This window comes from Cebus imitator, unplaced genomic scaffold (genome assembly GCF_001604975.1).
Source record: "Cebus imitator isolate Cc_AM_T3 unplaced genomic scaffold, Cebus_imitator-1.0 Scaffold715, whole genome shotgun sequence".
NCBI lineage: Eukaryota > Metazoa > Chordata > Mammalia > Primates > Cebidae > Cebus > Cebus imitator.
Genome location: NW_016108030.1, coordinates 146,495 through 167,040, shown reverse-complemented (window position 1 = coordinate 167,040; position 20,546 = coordinate 146,495). Strand labels below are relative to the sequence as shown.

At 39.1% G+C, this 20,546-nt stretch overlaps 1 protein-coding gene across 4 annotated transcripts in view; it reads right to left on the bottom strand.

Annotated features, from left to right (window-relative positions):
• Positions 1-20,546, bottom strand: part of IQCH (IQ motif containing H) — a 265,140-nt gene that overhangs the window by 120,547 nt on the left and 124,047 nt on the right. The window contains exons 7-10 of one of the 4 annotated variants that reach the window (XM_017518946.2): positions 18,633-18,709; positions 16,385-16,423; positions 2,700-3,251; positions 1,928-1,994 (exon numbers count right to left, since the gene is read on the bottom strand). In XM_017518946.2, the coding sequence (XP_017374435.1) occupies positions 1,928-1,994; positions 2,700-3,251; positions 16,385-16,423; positions 18,633-18,709 (735 nt within the window). Of the gene's footprint in view, positions 1-1,927; positions 1,995-2,699; positions 3,252-16,384; positions 16,424-18,632; positions 18,713-20,546 lie in introns of those variants that run through there. The other 3 variants (XM_037735050.1, XM_037735051.1, XR_005198403.1) reach the window with 3 other exon arrangements.

The window sequence follows — 20,546 nt, the reverse complement described above, 5'->3', positions numbered from 1 at the left end:
CTGCACTCCAGCCTGGGTGACAGAGCAAGACTTCGTCTCAAAAAAAAAACAAAAACAAAAACAAACAAAAAAAACAGACAGGGTCTCACTATGTTGTTCAGGCTGGTCTTAAACTCCTGGCCTCAAGCAATCCTCCCAAAGTGCTGGGAACTCCCACTTAATTTATATTCCCTTTTGAAATTTTAAGGCACTTTCACTCAATTTTTTTTATTACCCAGTTTACATAATGATTACTTTCAAATTTTTACTTCTTCAGAGACTCCTTTGTATCAAGCTTCTCTGCAGAGCAGACTGCATGGAAATTTTTAGGAGGGTCAGAGATGGGAGTGTAGGAGTAAAGAAGTATGTGTCTATCACGCCTTTGTGCTAAGCAACTTTGCAAAGTGGGGGCCCTGTTTCTCCCTCTCATTTTGAATAAAACAGAGAAAGCAAAACAAAATTTCTCATATAATATCAGGTCAGGTCTACAATTAGTTGCAGAAGCAAAGGCTCTTGCACCTTATTCGAAGGACTCAAGTCAACTAATTGGGTCTGCAATTAGCCTCTTCAGTTGCAATCAATTACAAGTGCAATTTCTGTGTGTGAACTAATTTTGTGTGTAAAAGTAGTCTCACCAAAACAAAAGCCTAACTTAGAAAAGAATTCAGATCTGTCTTACCTTACTTAGATCGTAAGAAGAAACAAATTTCTTTCATGAACCATGAAGAAGACCAAAACTAAAAGTCTCTGTGCAGTGCAAATATTTTCTTAACTTTCTGTAAGTACTTAGATCTAAGTATTCCAGAATCTAGAAAAGATTGTCTTATTTTGTTACTACTGATATTTTACTAATTTTAAAATAATTATATTTATATAGTAAAAGTTTTTTCTTTTCATATTGCTGTTTAAATGTGTTATGTTTCTATACTACACATAAGTACACAAACTGGTTATACTCACATATGAACATGAATACACTGCAATCCAGAATTCTATTGCAACACATCACCTAATGCATTGCTCTACGTAAAAGACTTTAACAAAGAGCTATATGAATGCAACATGGAGATTCAATGCGTTGTGCTGTTTGTCAAAACTCTACCAAGTTAGCTTAGGAAATGTGACCTCACCAAGGAAATTTAATACACCAGTTAGACGCAAAACAAAACAAAACAAAACAAAACAAAATAGGCAAACAAATCCCAAACATGTTGACAGCAGCTCATGTCCTAAAAAGAAACTCCAATGCAAATTTCTGAAATTCCCAATGTCATTTTGGCATACCTACTTTACCAGTGTGTTTCAGACAACAGCTTTTAAGTTCCCCAATTCATAAATGTAATTAAATAATTACATTAGTGCTAATTAACATGAAACTGCAGATTATTTAAGCGCAAAAAACACTATTCAACTTCTTAATTATTCTTGTTCACACAGCATTTCCTTTTGCTCAGGCGCCCTAGGTGCAAATAAAGCATCCCATCTGCTCGTAATTAGAACTAAATAATTTCAGAGAATGTAGCTTATCATTTTGACTGCACATTTGATTAAAAACAGTGTACAAGCAATATCCTGGCTTATTGGCGTAACAGCAACAATACACACAAGCGTGTGTTCTTCTGTCATTAAAGAAGATCGAAAACATTATCTGTTATTTCAGGGGGAAAAATACAACTTTTTAGTTCATTTCATACAGATGAAAGCGAATTACAGCAAATCACCTCTCCACTGAATAGCAGCCCCCACATAATGACTTTATTTGCTTAATCCCCAAATTAAACGCCGTTTCGAGCGAGGGCCCTGTGTTATTACTCCCATCATGTCGAGAACATTTTCCTGCCGAGACCAATTTGAATAAAACAAGGGGCCTTCCTTGAACTCAATCAAGGAGCCATAATGTGGTGGGTAATAGAGGTTGCTGATAGATTTGCAGGCAAAAGTGTTATACCTAATGACGGGATATGGATAATAGTCCTCCTGGAGGTCCTGATGCGATTCCAGTTGGCTGCCAGATGCTAAAAATCAAGAAGAGCATTGATCAGTGACAGGAAGCTGTAGTAGATTCATCTAGTCAAACTTCAGCTGTTTTTCCACTGTACAGTTAAGCCAGGCATAAATTATATTAATTGATTTAATTACATACTTAAAACATCTTCCCCAATTAATTTAATTAGGTGGCTACATGATGCTACTGGCAGGGGAAGATTAGAGGCAGCTCACTTAATTAACAGAATATGAATGAAAAAAAAGAGAAAGCAAACATAAATGAAATTGTGAGCACTAATTAAAAGGCTGTCTGCAAACTTAAATACTTTCTGACAAAGTGGTGACAGCAATGTAGACAAGAGAGAATTTTTTTTCTGAGCAAATTAAAGTGCCAGAAGGTATATATAGGGAGAAAAGGTAATGTAGTTAAAACATTGATTTTCTGACAGAACTACCATAGTCAAAGTGAAGGGACTTTTTTTTTTTTCTATAGAAAAATTGCAACAGATTTTGCAGGCATGAAAGCCAGATTCCTGATTAGGGCTAAAATATGATGCACAAACAAATGTAGGTTTTGTGCATCATACGTTGAGGGGAGTGAAAGGTAAGAGAGTCTGAAGGAGGAGGGTACTTGGAGAGAGAAAGGGAAGATAAAGAGACGACTTATTGCAATCACTCAAGCATGAAATGTTTAGAAAAAGAGGTCTGCCTTAACAGCTGGCAGCCTTGTGAACCTTGGCTCGAATGCGGAAATTCTCCAGGTGTCTCTGACGTGATTCCTTTAGTATCTTCTTTAGTCGAGTCTTATGGCAATGCAACAGCCAAGCAATGGCAATCACACCTGATGCCCACTTCTGCTGGCGATGAATGAGGAAGAATTTTCTTGCTTTGTAGCATTTCCATGTGGCTTGGATCTTTATGGCAGCCTCCGTCTCTCCATCTTGGCCCTTGTACCTTTGGCCTGGAAGATTCATCAGCATTTGAACATGAGCTGGGTCCTCTAACACTGAGAGAAAGTCATATCTGGTAAGTTTATTCTTCAGCTCAAACTCTGGAAGGAGGGCTACCAAATGATTCCCTTTAATTTTGACTTCTGGTATTGCATAGTTCTTGAGAAACTTCGTGACATTTTCCAAGAGAGAAAAAATACCTCCCCAAGCTAAGTTAAAATGTTCCTTGAATGCTAAGAAGTCTGGGGCTGTATTGTCTACGACACCATCATAAATTAAAAAGTCATAATCCCACGGTGATTTCAGGACACTTGAAGGTGTTGTGACTTTCATGGCCTGTGGAATAAGAAATATATTTAAGAAGTGAAAGATACTATGATCTCGTTTAAATGAGGTTAAGACACACACATTATCATTAAGCATTCAATGGTGGGAAGATATGAATCCTAGTACTGATTTAACACAAACACATTTTAATATGAAAGTCTGGCTAGTATATATTATTAAAACTCATTACCAGATGGATATCATAGAGATCACTCAAATCTATTAACATTTTTATAAAAGTATTATAAAATTGTACAAGGAAACTGATCATAAAAAAATTGTGCAGTTAGTTTACTTTGATACAGTCACCTGACCCCCAATCTCTGTGATTTAGTTTTTACACATGCCCGCACGGTCTGAGAAGTGTTGCTGATTCCCTGTTCATAACTTATCTACCAGTCTGAAAAACAGGGTGAAGCTTTCTTTGCAATTCTTAGGATAACTTCAAATGTGCCCATTAAGAGTTGTTTCTGACTTCATAAAAGATCATCACTTTTCAGCATTTTATAGTTCTTCTGCCACCTTCTCTTAATATCCAGAGGTCATTTTTACAAGGAACATTATGTTAACACGTTATCACCTTTGTAATTCTTAGGTTTCTCTTGAGAAGCGTTCTTTTATTCTTAAGTTTGGTGTCTTCTTAGGAACATACCTGGGGCTGTCCCCAGGTGGATTAGAATCAGAAATCTGATAACAAAACCAAGGGAACATTTGCTTTTCATTTCGCTTCTATCTGTATGGACATTTTAAGCCATGGAAACATTTAATTTATAATTGGCAAGAGGGGTTTTCTAAGAATTGGATGTTGAGCGATTTTTCTCCTCTTTACAATTTCTATGTTAAAAAATAATCAATGCTATTTAAAAAATCAAATCAGAGATGGTTTAGATGACAACAGCAGTACATGTCACTCCCACTTAAAAATAAAAGGTAAGGGAAATTTTGTCCTGTCAATGTCCACTCTGTAACCACTATATTTCAATTCTCAGAACGTATTGTACTGAAAACATAGACACTCTGCCCATGATCTAAATGTTCCTAATGGTGTGGAGGGGTTGGGGAAGAGGAAGGGTACAAGTTTTCAGGCCCTGAATTCTTGTCAGTAAACCTGGTATTAATTTACTGTAATAATTGTTTCTTGCCTAGGGATATAAGGAATAGATTGTTTTCAATATGTCAGCATTCTCAGAGGTATAAGCCCATCGTTACCAAATTGTAGGATTATTATTACTCTTTGCATTTTGAAGTTTTTACAAAACTCAAAGAAAAAATACTCCAGCAATTTATCAACAATGATTATGCCACAGCACTGTGTTGAGTATTACTATATTAGATTATTCATGCATTTTCTTTACTAAATAAATGTTAACTGAGAGTAATTTTCAAATTCAAGGCAGAAAATTGTCTACAACTAAGCCAAGAGATATATTTCCAATAAAAGCACAATAAGCAAATGTAAGGAAAAAAAATCCTTCAAATTATTATTATATATATATATTTTTCCCATTTATTTTATTGCATTTTAGGTTTTGGGGTACATGTGAAGAACATGCAAATTTGTTGCATAGGTACACACATGGCAGTGTGATTTGCTGCCTTCCTCCCCATCACCTACATCTGGCATTTCTCCCCTTGCTATCTCTCCCCAGCTTCCCACCCCCCACCGCCCCTCCCCTATTTCCCCCCAACTGACCCCAGTGTGTAGTGCTCCCCTCCCTGTGTCCATGTGTTCTCATTGTTCAACACCTGCCTATGAGTGAGAACATGTGGTGTTTGATCTTCTGCTCTTCTGTCAGTTTGCTGAGAATGATGGTTTCCAGGTTCATCCACGTCTCTACAAAGGACCCAAACTCATCGTTTTTGATGGCTGCATAATATTCCATAGTGTATATGTGCCACATTTTCCCTATCCAGTCTATCGTCGATGGGCATTTGGGTTGGTTCCAGGTCTTTGCTATCGTAAACAGTGCTGCAATGAACATTTGTGTGCACGTGTCCTTATAGTAGAACGATTTGTAATCCTTTGGATATATACCCAGTAATGGGATTGCTGGGTCAAATGGAATTTCTATTTCTAGGTCCTTGAGGAATCGCCACACTGTCTTCCACAATGGTTGAACTAATTTACACTCCCACCAACAGTGCAAAAGTGTTCCTATTTCTCCACATCCTCTCCAGCATCTGTTGTCTCCAGATTTTTTAATGATCGCCATTCTAACTGGCGTGAGATGGTATCTCAATGTTGTTTTGATTTGCATTTCTCTGATGACTAGTGATGATGAGCATTTTTTCTTTTCTTTGGTCCTGGGTGGTGGAATAATTAATTAGACTGCCATCTCAAGTAAAAATGCTGACAAACAAGCGTTAAGTCCCTAAGTGTGAATTTTCTTTCACTTTAGAAGCAGACTTAAAATAGCAGTGAGCTTTAGTGTACTTTTGAGTTGTTATAAGGCATAAAAATGAGGGAAAAAATCTTCTAAGCTTCTAGCCCTTTCTGATCTAATCAGGGTGCCAAAAGAGAATGCAAGCTGCTTGGTAGATGAAAATAAATTCTTTCTTCTTGGATGGGCAAGAGAAAGTTGGAGAAGTAATGCGTTCTTTAGCAGCCACCAGTGCTGGCTGGAGGAGCTGCCACTCCTGGTAGAAGACAAGTGGCACGTGTTCCAACAAAAATGGCCTATGGCCATGTTGCTCTGATAGTAGGAATTAGGACTCGGAGAAGAATGACAGTGCTTCATCAGTGAGAAATAGATATGCAGAAGAACCACAGATCAACATGTTTGGAGCTGGCTGGTCCTGCCAGTCACGTGGGATTCAGTCAACAGGACTCAGACTTCTACAAGAAGCAAAGCTATGAATGGGAGATTTTCCAGAGAATCTTGTCCCCTTGGCAATATTAAAATATTTTTGAAACTTCTTATCTTCACAGAGAGTCATGTGGAATTAGGATCATCTATGAAAACGGGACCACCTTGTGAGAAGTTGAGAAAGAAGAGGACTCACTCTCTCTCAGACAGTGTCTTTCCATGGGGTGGGTCTAGGGTTTTTATGTACATCAACAAATGCATTTTAGACCTTCTGAAAGAATAGCCTTGGGTGGTGGTGGGGGCAAAATTTATCAGCGGCTGTTTTAGAACAAAGGGATTACACTTTTCTACCTTCTTCGATGATATTCCAGCAAAGACCTGCTCTCAAAGGAAACACACTCCTGGACATCAGATAGACCACTCAGGCACTGGGAAGCTATGGGTTTGGAGTCAGCTAAAGCATAACTGTAGTACATCTGTCACAGAGAATACCACACTTGGGAGCGCTTTAGACTTGGAGCAAGAAAAGACATGCCTCTCAAGAGAAAGCCTTCCCAAATTAAAGCCGTGCATCAGCATTGAGATCCATTGAGCAGGTAAAGACAAAGCTGCTTCACAGCCTACTAGGAATAAGAGCCCTGATGAAAGGTCATGCCATGCTTCAGGTTCTGGCTCCTTCTGTTATTCTTTCTTTATTATTTATCACCGTGAACTTGTCTACTATTATTTGTTGGCTTTCTTCTTCTTCCTTTCCTTCTTTTTCTTTTCCCCTCCCTTTCCTTTCTTCCTCCCTCCTTCCCTCCCTCCCTTCCTTCTTTTCCCTTCCCTCTCTTCTTTTTCCCTTCCTTCCTCTCTCTTTCCCTCCTTTTTTAAGATGTGCTACACTCCCAATATGATATTACTGACTTAACAGCAATTTTTTTCCTTTTTTTTTTTGCAACAGAGTCTTGCTCTGTCACCCAGGCTGCAGTATAGTGGTGTATTCTTGGCTCACTACAACCTCTGCTTCCCAGGTTCAAGTGATTCTCCTGTCTCAGCCTCCTGAGTAGTTGGGATTACAGGCACGTGCCACCACACCTGGCTAATTTTTGTATCTTTAGTAGAAATAGGGTTTCACCAGGTTGGTCAGGCTGCTCTCTAACTCCTGACCTTGTGATCTGCCCGCCTCGGCCTCCCAAAGTGCTGGGTTTACAGGTGTGAGCCGCTGTGCCTGGCCCAACTTTTTTTCCTTCTAGCTGAGATGGATCTCTGTCGAAACACTGCATTCTCACCTGGTCCTTCTTGGGTCACAACCATACCTTTGTGAGATGCCTGTGTTCACTAATTGGCCTACACACAGCCCAAACCTGTGGCCTAATTATAAGCATCTTGCTCTAACTAAGTAGCTGGGAAATGTTCTTTGCTTGCAAATTGTAATCACTAATTAGATAACTTTGAGAGTTTCTAGAGCAGTTATTTAGGCAAAATTCTAAATCCAAAACAAAAAACAGGAAAGCAGGATGATGATTATTTATGTTAATAAATCACAGATGTAAAGCAAAAAACATAACCCAGCGTTGCATTCTAAAATTTAGAAATACTAGCTGGGTATGGAGGCACACACCTGTAGTCCCAGCTACTTGGTAGGCTGAGGTGAGAGGATCGCTTAAGCCCAGGAATTCCAGGGTGCAGTAAGCAATGATCATGCCACTGCACTCCAGGGGTGACAGAGCGAGCCCCTGTCTCTCAAATAAATAAATAAATAAAATTTAGAAATAACTACCACAGCCAGTCCCGGTGGCTCACGCCTATAATCCCAGCACTTTGGGAGGCCGAGGGGGGTGGATCACAAGGTCAAGAGATCGTAGACCATCCTGGCCAACATGGTGAAACCCCATCTCTACTAAAACTACAAAAATTAGCCGGGTGTGGTGGCATGTGCTTGTGGTCCCAGCTACTTGGGAGGCTGAGGTAGAAGAACTGCTTCAACCCAAGAGGTGGAGGTTGCAGTGAGCCAAGATTGCGCCACTGCACTCCAGGCTGGCAACAGAGTAAGACTCTGTCTCAAAAAAAAATAAAAATAAAAAAAATAACTATCACAAAGAAAATCACATTTCTAAGACAAATGTCTTCATGAAAAATGTTCTTTTCATTTATATGGACAGTATATGGGTGTAGCATTAAACTAGATCCATAATCAGATACAAGCAGGATCTCATAGTGGCAAATGGCCAAGTATTTGGGATGATACCACATGGATATCATCTTTAGAGAATAATAATCATTCTGTTGCCTAGAAGGATGGACTAAATTCCTTTTAAAACTAAAAGCCAATGTTCAGTTTCTCAAATGCTCAAACATATCCATTAGTAATTAGCCCAGGCAATTGCACTGTATGAAAAAGAGTAAGTTCTTCCTGCATGTTATGGCTCCAAATAAGAGCTTAGATTCAGAATATGAATGGAACGTTCTTCAGAGATAGAGTCCTTATTCTTTCCCAAAGACCAGGGGTGCTATTTTTTTGACGCTGCTTTTAAATTTTGTTAAGGGTCCACAATATGTTGAGCTTTGTATAGAATGAAGATCAGGACCTCAGCTGTTTAGAACTTTGCAAAAGATGTATATGATATTCAGAGAGAATAGCTGACCTAATCAGTGGTCCGGAATTCAGCATAGTCACAGGCCTGAATTTTAAAGGACAAGGGAACTTGAAGGTTACTGGCTTTGCCTTTTGCTCAATAGGCTATTATTGGCCCAGGGAAATGAGGCTTTGCCTTAAGTCTGACTAACCTGGGTTGAAATCAAAGCTTTGCCAATATCTGCTACATCCTCTTGGGCAAGTTACTACACCCTCTGAACCTAAATTTCCTTATCTGTAAAAATTAGAGGTCCCTGCAGAGCTTCTATGATGATTAAAGTATGTGTCAAGAACCTTTAACAGTGTCTTATCCCTAGTCAATGTGGTTTTTACCATAGAGAAGGAAACTGAGGCTCAGAGAGGTTAAATGACTTGCCCAAGATCAGAAAGCTAGTTGGTGGAGCTTCTTAATTTCTAACACAGTATTTTTACTACTATAAGACAAAATTCTGTTCCTAAACAACCCAAATCCATATATAACCAAAGGAAGGAGAATAAGTACTATAAGAAGAGTGTCTTTGCCAAGAACAGAAAACCAAACACTGCATGTTCTCACTCATAAGTGGGTGTTGAACAATGAGAACACATGGACACAGGGAGGGGAACATCACACACTGGGGCCTGGGGGGTGGGGGGCTAGGGGAGGAATAGCAGGGGGTGCGGGGATTGGGGAGGGATAGCATTAGGAGAAATACCTAATGTAGATGATGGGGCGATGGATGCAGCAAACCACCACCATGGCACGTGTATACCAATGTAACAAACCTGCACAATCTGCACATGGACCCCAGAACTTAAAGTATAATAAATAAATTAAAAAAAAAAAGAAGTATGTCTTTACTACTCTTCCATTTCCTTTCATCAGCCCCTCTTCCTTCCCATTGGGCACTTTCTCTTCCACACCCTACCACATGCTGTCCCCTACCCCATACCACCAGTGCCCACAGCCTTAACTGTCTAGAACTCTCCATATGGCTCCTTACTAAGCTGTGGTCTTCTTAGCCTTCCTTTTACCACCTTCTACATCAGAACCAACCTGGCCTTGATCTGCTGTTTTTTTCTTTTTCTTTTTAAAAAACTGAATGATAATTATTATTTTTAGAAACAGGGTCTCCCTCTGTCACCCAGATTGGAGTGCAATGGTGTGATCATAACTCACTGTAGCCTCAAACTCTGGGTGCAAGTGATCCTCCCACCTCAGCTTTAAGAGTAGCTGGGACTATCAGCATATGTCATGATGCCCATCTAATTTTTGTATTTTTGGGGGGCGAGTAGAGATAAGGGTCTTGCTATGTTGCCCAGGCTGGTCTTGAACTCCTGGCCGGCCTCAAGTGACCCACCCACCCCAGCCTCCCAAAGTGTTGGGGTTACAAGCATGAGCCACTGCCCTCGGCTTATTTTTTCTTATTTGATAGGCTGGAAAGCAATTTGTTAAACTAATTCCTATCAATGTGCTAATGAACATAACATGGTGTGGTATATCTGAAGCAAGAAGACCTAGAATCTAGTCTGTTACCACCTTCCTCTGTGGCCTTGGGAAGCCACTTCTGTGGGGTTTCAGTTTCCATTAAGTGATCACTCAGGGTACTTCTAATTTTGATACCCTATGCCTCTCTGACTTAATGTGTCACCCCTCCAGGGCTATTGGCTTTTTAATAAACTTCCGGAGCCAGTAAAGCCATCAAATCAAAGGCAGCTATCTCCAATGGCATCACTTTATACACCATGAAAAAGACGTGGGGGATTTTTTTTCCTTTTCTATTTTTTAGATAGAAAACTCTTTCTAGTAACTCTCAAATCAAAATAGATGAATGGCTGCCCACACCACCTAATGGTAAAGGTCATCATGGGGAGAAAACCCCAAAGAGTGATATTCCAGTATTCTGGGGTCTGCCAGTCAATGGCTCTCAGTTCATAATACCTAGAAACTGTCCAAGTAAGCCTTAAGTGCCAATTGAAAGTGAAAGTCAGAGTCTTTAACCTTTACAAAGGGAATAAAAGGCAAAAACAGAACTCATTGAGCAGAGACATATAAAAGCGGCAACTTGAGTGTAAAGGCCACTCAGATCAGCAGCAATTTTCTAGGAATAATTTCTGCAATTGTTTTGAAAGGTATCTTTATTCTAATGATTCTTCCTGAACTCTGAAACACTTCCTGAGGAGAAAAATCCCCATCCTTTGATGCATTCTCATGGAATAAAAACATGCGATGGATCAAAATCTGGTTGAAGATCAAACAGAACAGAATCAAGAATTTTTAAAAAATAGATTGTCTATTTTCAGTCAAATGCAAAATTTCCTTCTAAAGACACATTTCATTTTATGGCTGCATTGATTTCGTCTTTTTTGTGACCCCTCTAATATTCTCTGAGAAAATGTGACATAGTTAAGAACCACTGGGGACAATTATGATGGATGGGTTGAACCTGCTGGGGATAGGGACAGGAAGCCTGACAGGATGGGAATCAAAAGCAGCCTGGAATCCCAGATCTCTGAGCAAAGACATATCATCATTTTCTCTACATGTACAGGGAAAAAAGCAAGCCTCAAAAAGGACTGCTATTAACACCAAAGTAAAGCCTGACATCCCTATTTTCTTGAGAAAAATGTGGGTCTAGTAAGTTCATTGATCACAGATCACTAAAGAATACTTGCAGAATTCCTACAGAGCTCCACCTTGTCATATTCTCTATATCTACATATGTATTCTTTTTTTTTTCCTTTTTGAGACAGAGTCTTCCTTTATTGCCCAGGCTGATGTGCAGTGGTACACTCTTGGCTCACTGCAAGCTCTACCTCCCGGGTTCAAGTGATTCTCCTGTCTTTTTAATAAACTCCCCAGTAGCCAGGATTATAGGCACGTGCCACCACGCCCAGCTAATTTCTGTATTTTTAGTAGAGATGAGGTTTCACCATGTTGTCCAGGCTGGTCTTGAACTCCTGACCCTCAAGTGATCTGTCTGCCTTGACCTCCCAAAGTGCTGGGATTACAGGCATGAGCCACTGTGCCCCGTCAGCTGAGGGAGGATCACTTGCTCCCAGAGTTTGAGGCTGCAGTGAGCTATCATCACACCATTGCACTCCAACCTGGGTGACAGAGGGAGACCCTGTCTCTAAAAATAATAATTATCATTCAGTTTTTTAAAAGTAGTAAAAATAATCCTTATAGTTTTTCTCAGTAATTACAAGAAAAATTCTTTTGCAAGATTTTCAAAAAAAAATTGTTTTGCAAATAAAACTGTATCATTTCAATTCATTTTGAAAGTTTAATGCTGAAAATGCATAGGTGAGGATGGCAATTTCTAATGAACTAGAGAAAACAGTAACTGTTTTTAAAAGATTCTACGTGCAAATCAAAACCACAATGAGATACCATCTCACACCAGTCAGAATGACTATTATAAAAAGGTCAAAAAATAACAGATGCTGGTGAGGTTACAGAGAAAAGGAAATGCTTATACACTGCCAGTAGGAATGTAAATTAGTTCAGCCATTGTGGAAAGCAGTTTAGTGACTTCTCAAAGAACTTAAAACAGAATTACCATTCCACCCAGCAGTCCATTAGGTATATACCCAAAAGACTATAAATCATTCTACCATAAAGATACATGCAGGTGTTATGTTCATTGCAGCACTATGCACAATAACAAAGACATGGAATCAACCTAAATGACCATCAACAGTAGACTGGATACAGACAATGTGGTACATACATACCATGGAATACTATGCAGCCATGAAAAGAAAGAAGTCATGTTATTTGAAGCAAGATGGATGGAGCTGGAGGCTATTATCATAAGCAAAATAAAACAGGAACAAAAAACCACATAGTATATTGTCTCACTTATAAGTGGGAGCTAAACATTGAATACACATGAATACAAAGAAGGGAATAGACACAGGGGCCTACTTAAGGGTGGAGGGTGGGAAGAGGACAAGGATCCAAAAACTACCTATTGGGTACTATGCTTATTACCTGAGTGATGAAATAATCTGTTCGACCAAATCCGCGTGAAACACAACTTATTAATACCTATATAAAAAACCTGCACATGTACCTCTGAGCCTAAAAGTTAAAAAAATATAAATTAGGCCGGGCACGATAGCTCATGTCTGTAATCCCTGCAGTTTGGGAGGCTGCGGTGGGCAGATCATTTGAGGTTAGGAGTTCCACACTAGCCTGACCAACATGGTAAAACCCTGTCTTTACTAAAAATACAAAAAAAAAAAAAAAATTAGCCAGATGTGGTGGTGGGTGCCTGTAGTCCCAGTTACTTGGGAGGCTGACAAAGGAGACTTGCTTGAACTCGTTTGAACTCGGGAAGCGGAGGCTGCAGTAAGCCAAGATCACACCACTGCACTCCAGCCTGGGTGACAGAGTGAGACTCCGTCTTAAAAAAAAAAAAAAATTAAAACATCAAGATTTGTGTTTTTTAAAAAAGATTCCATAGGGTTGGTTTTTTTTTTTTTTTTTCGTGTTTGGATTTTTCTTTTCTTCCTTTAAGATGGTAAATTAAATGAAGTTTTATGAGAGAAAATGAGTCTAAAAGAGAAAAAGTGGCTTTGGAATCTCATTTTGTATCTCCAGCTTGCAGAGCTCTAATTCCTGTCAAAGTAAGACCTGCCCTCTCTCCAGCCCTTTAGGGCAAGGCAGAAAAAATTATTTATTTAAATTGTGCTGGGAGCAAAGTCAACCAGGGAGGCACCCTGTGCCCTTTAAGAAGTAGACTTATTCCCCCCACCAGATATGACATGTTAGAGCCAAAACTGCTGCTGGATATCATCTAGTGGTTTTGAAAGTATACATTTTAAATCCCGGAACACTTTGTTCAAATACCATATAGTCTGATGATAAGAAGGTAAAATAGAAAACCCAGGTGCTATGGATATAGGGGCCTAGAGCCCCACATAACTAGCAGCTTTTGCTTTTCTTCTTTCTCTGGGGCTGTGAGGTGAGGATTTAGGGGATATGGAAGCCCCTTAAAAACACTGATTTGATCCAATCTCCTTTTTATACAGATAGGAGGAAATGAGAGCAGACAGGGGCAGTGATATGTTTAATGTCACACATACTGCCTGACTAAAATAGTTCAGCTGACTCACCCATAAAATAATTACAGTTTTCTATTGAGACGATCAGAAGTTGGGGAAATACTAAAGAAAGAAGCAATAGAAAAGAATGACTAAGAGAAGCGAGACCCCACATTTGAGATTGCAATGTTATCACCAAAACCTATTCTTTCTACACCAAAATAAACTTCACAACAGAGGGATGGCTTAGGAAACAGGATTTTCTTTTATATTTTTCTTCAATTGGGTATTTTTTAAATTTGGAGATATCTTGGAAAAGTTTTGAACATATAGAAAAGTATAGAGTATAATATACAAAACTCCCATGGACACATTTTTTTCATCGTCTTTGCTATATATGTGTCTGTGTGTGTGTGTGTGCACACACGCACACGTGCGTGCATGTGTGTGATGTGGGTGTATATGTGTGTATGTTTTATATATATATAACGTTAAAGTCCTCTCTGTATTTCTTTTTAATTTCTTTCCTCTTTCTTCCTGTTCCTAGAAGAAAACTCACTCATGAATTTGGTCTATACTCCTATAGTGCAATAAATATATTTGTTTGTTTGCTTGTCTTATCCATAAAATAGATTTTTATTATCAAAATATTAATTAAAATTAAGTGAATCTTAACATTGTTTTTATACCTGCCTTAAGATAATAAAAAGATTTATTTGCTGACAGGCCATTTTAACAACCTCAAACCTTTGAACAAGATTCTTGAAAATACAGATGCCTCAGATTTATTGAAATAACTATTACAAACTATACTATCATTTTTAATTTTATTCTTTGGATACTGCGCAAAGCCTGACTGACTTAAACTTATTCAACTTCTTAAACTGGGTTTGGTTAACTGAGCCATAAGATAGAAACAGCTGTTAAAGTCAGAGCTAATGAAAGCAGACACAACAGCAAAGGTGTTACCACTGTCTGAATTGAAGGAAATAGTAAAAGACATGGAAACTGATTACCTGTATACATGACATTAAATAGAGAAAATATCAGGTAGGCAGAAATGTAATCTATTTTAGAAATGTAATAAATTTAATATGTTTCCGTAAAAAATGATTGAGATTTATAAAAATTTCTAATGCTTGGGGGCTCTGGTAGTTACATAATCTAATTTTGTATGCTGGTTCTATTATTTACTAATTGGATGACTAATTGAATAATAGTGTCTATTGCACAGAAATCCTGTGAAAACTAAGAGATAATCCACTTAAGACATTAGGAAAACAGCTTGGCAAAGAGTAAGCACTCAGCGCATGTTAGACGTGAGTAACAGGAGCAGCAGTAGCGCTATTTGAAAAGCCGACCCATGTGGAAGCATTCATAACCTGGAACTTGCAGAAAGCACAAACTGCGGAGCCTCACTCTGTCAGCTGCATCCTTTGTACCCTTTTACCAACTGGGTGGGCCTGGGGACAATAGCAGCACATAGGTTCTGCCTGCTATGAGGGTTCAAGGGGTATGAAAGGTGCTTAGTGCCATGCATGCAGGACACGCTCAGTCAACATTAGCAGTTACAAATATTCTAGATAAATAATGCCTTAGTGTTTGCAAATGCATCCTATTTTTAACGTGCAGAATCAGGCTCACAATTTTCTCATAGTAAGACGTCAAGGAAAGCAAAAGGAGGGGTCTAACTGTACTGATTAGTTTACCTAGGAGCAATCTGTCTAGGTACAGAGGGACTGTATGAAATCATTGATGTAAATACAGCCCTATGTAGGCACAGCTCTGCAGGCATAAAATGTGACCCAAAAGGTGGGCTGTTTTTCCTCGAAAGCAGATGGCTAAGATTCCTCTGAAATTCTTACTGATAAGAAGATCGCCAAGAAAGGGAGGCCTATAAGATGCTCTTAAGAATGGACCAGTGAGTTACGATAACAAGTATTTTATGGTTCCAAAACACTTTCAGACACATTAACCCATCTGATCCTTGCAGCAACCCTATGTTAAAAAAGGAATTATCCTCATTTGTCAGAAGAGGAAAGCGAAGAACAGATAAGTAAAGTGACTTGCTCAAAGGAGAATCCGGTGTATTCCTACTTCAAGTTCAGGACTTTTATTACCCATGTACGGTCTTGTGGAATGTTCCTTGCTGGCATATACTTGCCATATTGTGGGGGCTATTTCATTTTTCTGATGTTTTTGTTACCTTAGTTGTTAGGATCAGCTTAACTCTAACTCCTATACTCTTACTATAGCGTACATGCAGTATGTTGCATGTGTGTGCATCCTATATGCATGCACGCATACAAGCACATGCTGGGGGACAACTGCATTTATTTTTCACATTTTATTTCTTTTGAAGTGTACTTTTAAAAGATGAAAATCTTTGGCTGAGGTGGAAGATTGATATGATTCAGCCAAATTTTAAGGATGCTAAGTCATTTGTTTGGACTGAAGCCTGAGAAGTAATTCAGTCCCAAAAGAAGGTTAAAAAAAAGGGTTTTCACTTTAAATGAACCATTTTTTTTTTTCCTGAAACCATGATCTCATTTCTTTTATAAAGGAAGCAGGAATTTTTGTTGCCATCTCCAGCTGTCAAGTAGTCACCCACCCTTTTGCCCTGCAGCAAAAGGAAGGGACATCAGGTGACAGACCCCAAATTTCAACTAGTCACACAAATTACAGACCTTCCTATCATGATGTCCTCTTGACCTTCTCCTTTTCCCCTACAATGAAGAATGAGACACAGTTTAAATCAAAATGGCTCTCACGGGCAATTTTACAAAACAAATAGAAGGCTCAGGGCCTCACCGCCTCCCCCACTTTCCCCACTGGGCCAACCTATTCTCTCTTTCAACACCAAGACCAAGTAAATATTTACAAAAACAACTATAATCAGATGCCAAGTCCCACTTCTCAGGGACACTAGTGTGGCACCACATTGCCTTGTGGTTGAGTCTGATCAAAGGTCTGTACTGGCTCTATCATGAGGCTTGGCATAATGAAGTCCTTCTCTTAGTGTTTTAACTTCCATGCCCAGGACACTTCCCACAAAATATATGAATAATTACATTTACCATTGAAGAGTCAGTTTAGAAATGCTGTATCAATCTGGGACCACAGGAAAAAGTCATTAAATATTACTGCTTCCAGCAGCTGGGGAAAGCTTTGTGAAGGCAACAGAGGAAATTAAAACCAGGGATCATTAGCATACAGAAAATATGTCATTATTTAAAACCATTTTTTTTGAGGAAAACCATTTACTGGCTAAAACCTAGTCATAATATTTGTATTACCTGTAGATCTGTTATCTATAAAACTGTGGGACCTGAGCGCTCCAACAGGGCGAGAATGAAAACAGGTACCTCCGCCTGTTTCTACTATGCACATTAGCCCATGGCCTTCTCACAGCCTGTTGAACAGCTGAATTTGAAACAATAATGGTGCAGGCCACACACTTGCCTGAAGGCCTGTCTGTCTTGGGATTTGGCCATTTACATTGATTTTCTTTACCCACATTTTTCATGAAACACAAATATTTGCCATGGCAACTGGGGTGTCACATGACATGCTGCTACATAAATAGCCTGGAAACCTCTTAAGGGGACACAGCCCACCAGTGCCAAAAATACAGTGAAACCTCTTGATGATTTCAGTATTGAAAGATGAAGGTCTGGGAAGAACAGATAGCAGTCTACTATGAAGAGGCAGTGGGATTAATTTCTCTTGCGTCACTCTTCAGTTTCTCTTTCTTTCTTTTCTTATGACAGCTGAAAACATAACCACATACAATAAACCAGAAAAAGACAGTGCCAGCTGTCTCCTTTCTGTGGTGAAAAGTTTCAAAGAACAGAAGTCTGTCTGTAGCCCATAAACATAAGAAAGCAAGGTAGAAAAGTCCAGCACATTTAAACTGGGGGAATCTCCACAAGGATGAATTAGGCTGTACTGTGACGAGCTAATGTTAATGAATACAGAATTCAGCCCAGCATGGTGGCTCACTCCTATAATTCTAGATTTTGGGAGGCCGAGGCAGGTGGATCACTTGAGGCCAAGAGTTTGAGACCGGCCTGGCCAACATAATGAAACCCTGTCTTTACTAAAAACACAAAAATTAGCCAGGAGTGGTGGTGCATTCCTGTAATCCCAGCTACTTGGGAGGCTGAAGCATGCGTTTAAAAAAAAAAAGGCTGGGCATGGTGGCTCATGTCTGTAATCCTAGCACTTTGGGAGGCAGAGGCAAGTGGGTCACTTGAGTTCAGGAGTTTAAGATCAGCCTGGCCAAAGTGGTGAAATCCTGTCTCTACTAAAAATACAAAAATTAGCTGGGCATGGTGGCAGGCACGTGTAATCCCAGATACTTGGGAGGCTGAGGCATGAGAATCACTTGACCCAGGAGGCAGAGGGTGCAGCGAGCCAACATCGCGCCACGGCACTCCAGCCTGTGCGACAGAGTGACTGAGACTCTGTCTCAAAATAATAATAATAATAATACAGATTTCTTTCCCCTGCTTCATTAAGGTATACTGTGTTTGGAGATCTTGCCTTTTTTTAGCCTGGGTGTAAAGACAAATGAAAAACAGTAGAACCTCACAATAAGACATCCTGTACGACACAAATTTGGACACAAAGCAATAGCTACTGCATCCCGGATTCCTGGACTCCTGACCAGTTAGTATTAGAGGCTGACCCAGTCATTTAATTAATCTTGCCATGATGCAACATGATTGAAAATTTTAGACACCACTGATAACATCATGGTAGAGTTGACTTATACAGCTCCCCTTTTGAAAGTCAAATGTATACTAGCAGCAGCTGAAATAGCACTTTTTATGTTGAAGGTACAACTCAATAACATGTGTAAATCACCAAAACTCTCACAGATAGTGTTGTAAATAAGAACAATTTTTTTTCTGTAGTGAGGAATATGAATACCTTTGAACTCTGTTTCTTGGGAAAGAACTTCCTTTCTGCTGGAGACGGCGGTGGTTCCTGAGGTATGGTGAAAGAGACTGTGGATGAAAAGGTACATGTTACTTTTTCCAGAAGAAGAGGCTGAGTCAGTGGTTGGATGCTATTGCATTTGCACCTTGAAAGCCAAATGACTCTGTCACCCACTGTACATTCACTACCCTTCTTTCTGTATTCATTCATTCAATGAAACAGCTATGATCACTGACTTCAAAAGGAAGCCAACGGCATGGGAGGGCAACGGTTCTAGCAGAATACAAGGCCAGCCCACCTTATGCAAACTGCTGAGATGAAAAGGCAAATTTTAAAAGCAGGCAAATTAGAGAGTAATATCTGTCTTATAAAATGCTTTATAAGATTTCTTCAAATAGCCGGATTCCCAGGTTCATGTAAAAGGTGATTTAATATAGCTACATATGGACTATTCTACTGTATTAAAAAAAATTCTAAAAAATTTGAATGACTTAGGGAAATGATACAAGTGAAAAGCACCATAAAGATTATTTTTGAAATTAATTAAATCTATAAGCAACAACTTTTAGAGAATACACCTAGTCCATGGTTAGAGAAGAATGGACCCACATGCTAGACAATGCTTTCTCAGTCACATCTCTCCTACGGCCTGGCAGCAAAGCTGACTGCCCTTTACCAAAAACCCAAGTCTGACATTCTCGGGAGAGAAAAATCCATACACTACTCTTTCCAAGAAAGAGAACAAATAATTTATTTAAATTTTTTAATTGAATAAAAGAAGTGAGGCTTCTTTCAGCTCAATTCCTTCAGCTCCAATCCCCTTTTCTGTCAGCTTTCTATAACAACAATCTTAGAAGGAATTGACAGATATTGATCAAAAACAGCACACTAGTAAAGGATATCAATACATAATTTAAAATCTCACTTTGAGGACTTGGTTCTCTTAGATTGCCTCAACTGAGTTGCAAGGAGTATCTTCAGCTATCTTTTAAAAAGTAGGAAAAATTGCAGAGACTTTTCAGTGAAACTCACCTTCACAAAAGGGATTTCTTTGTTGCATTTGATCAACCCATATTTACACCTCTCCAGTTTCCCCAGCTTCCAGCAAGCTTCCCTGTGACTTGTCATCCTCACTCTCCCATGGCCAGTGGTGTATGAAGACCCTATTTTAAGGCTATAGTTTTTGCCTTACTGTCTATGCTCTCCTTCCCTGGTGTCCAATTTGGAGTTTGCTGTCCCACTTTTGAAGGTAAGTCCACATCCTGTGTCCAGCCTGCTTTGAGTCCACAGATTCACCAGTAAAATGTGTTATTCCCATTGTCTGCAGACTCAGTACGATTTTTGTTTAACTTTCAGGTTCTTGCGGGCAAGTGAGATTTATGGCTAAATTCCCATGCTCAAACAAAATCACAGCTGAGAAATTTTCAAGTGGGCATGACTTTTAAGGGATTTTAGTAAAATTTTAACACAATTTGGCAGCATAAAGACCTCAAGGATAAGTAATTTCACGTGGCTAATCCACAGTTAATGATATCAGTAAGAATTTTCTTAGTTGTCTGCAGAAATGCTATCACTGAATTATCACTTCATGTAGCCTTGGATTTTACGAGACACTTGCATTTGAAGAACGTGTCTGCATGTTTACAAAACTGTATTCTAGGGCACTGCCTATTTTGCTACTCAATTTCCCTGCTGGAAAAATCTGGTTGGTAAATTTTTCCAGAGTTAGTATCAGAGGAAAAAATCCTTGTCTTTCTGGACAAACTTGTATGCTTCTGTGGTAGTTATTACTAATTTTAGAGTCCCAATTTTTTCAGAGTGACAATACGCCCAGCTCTTAGCATTTCAGATTAGAAGAAAATTTTATTAAAAAAGAACATACAATTAAATTTTTTTTTTTTTTTT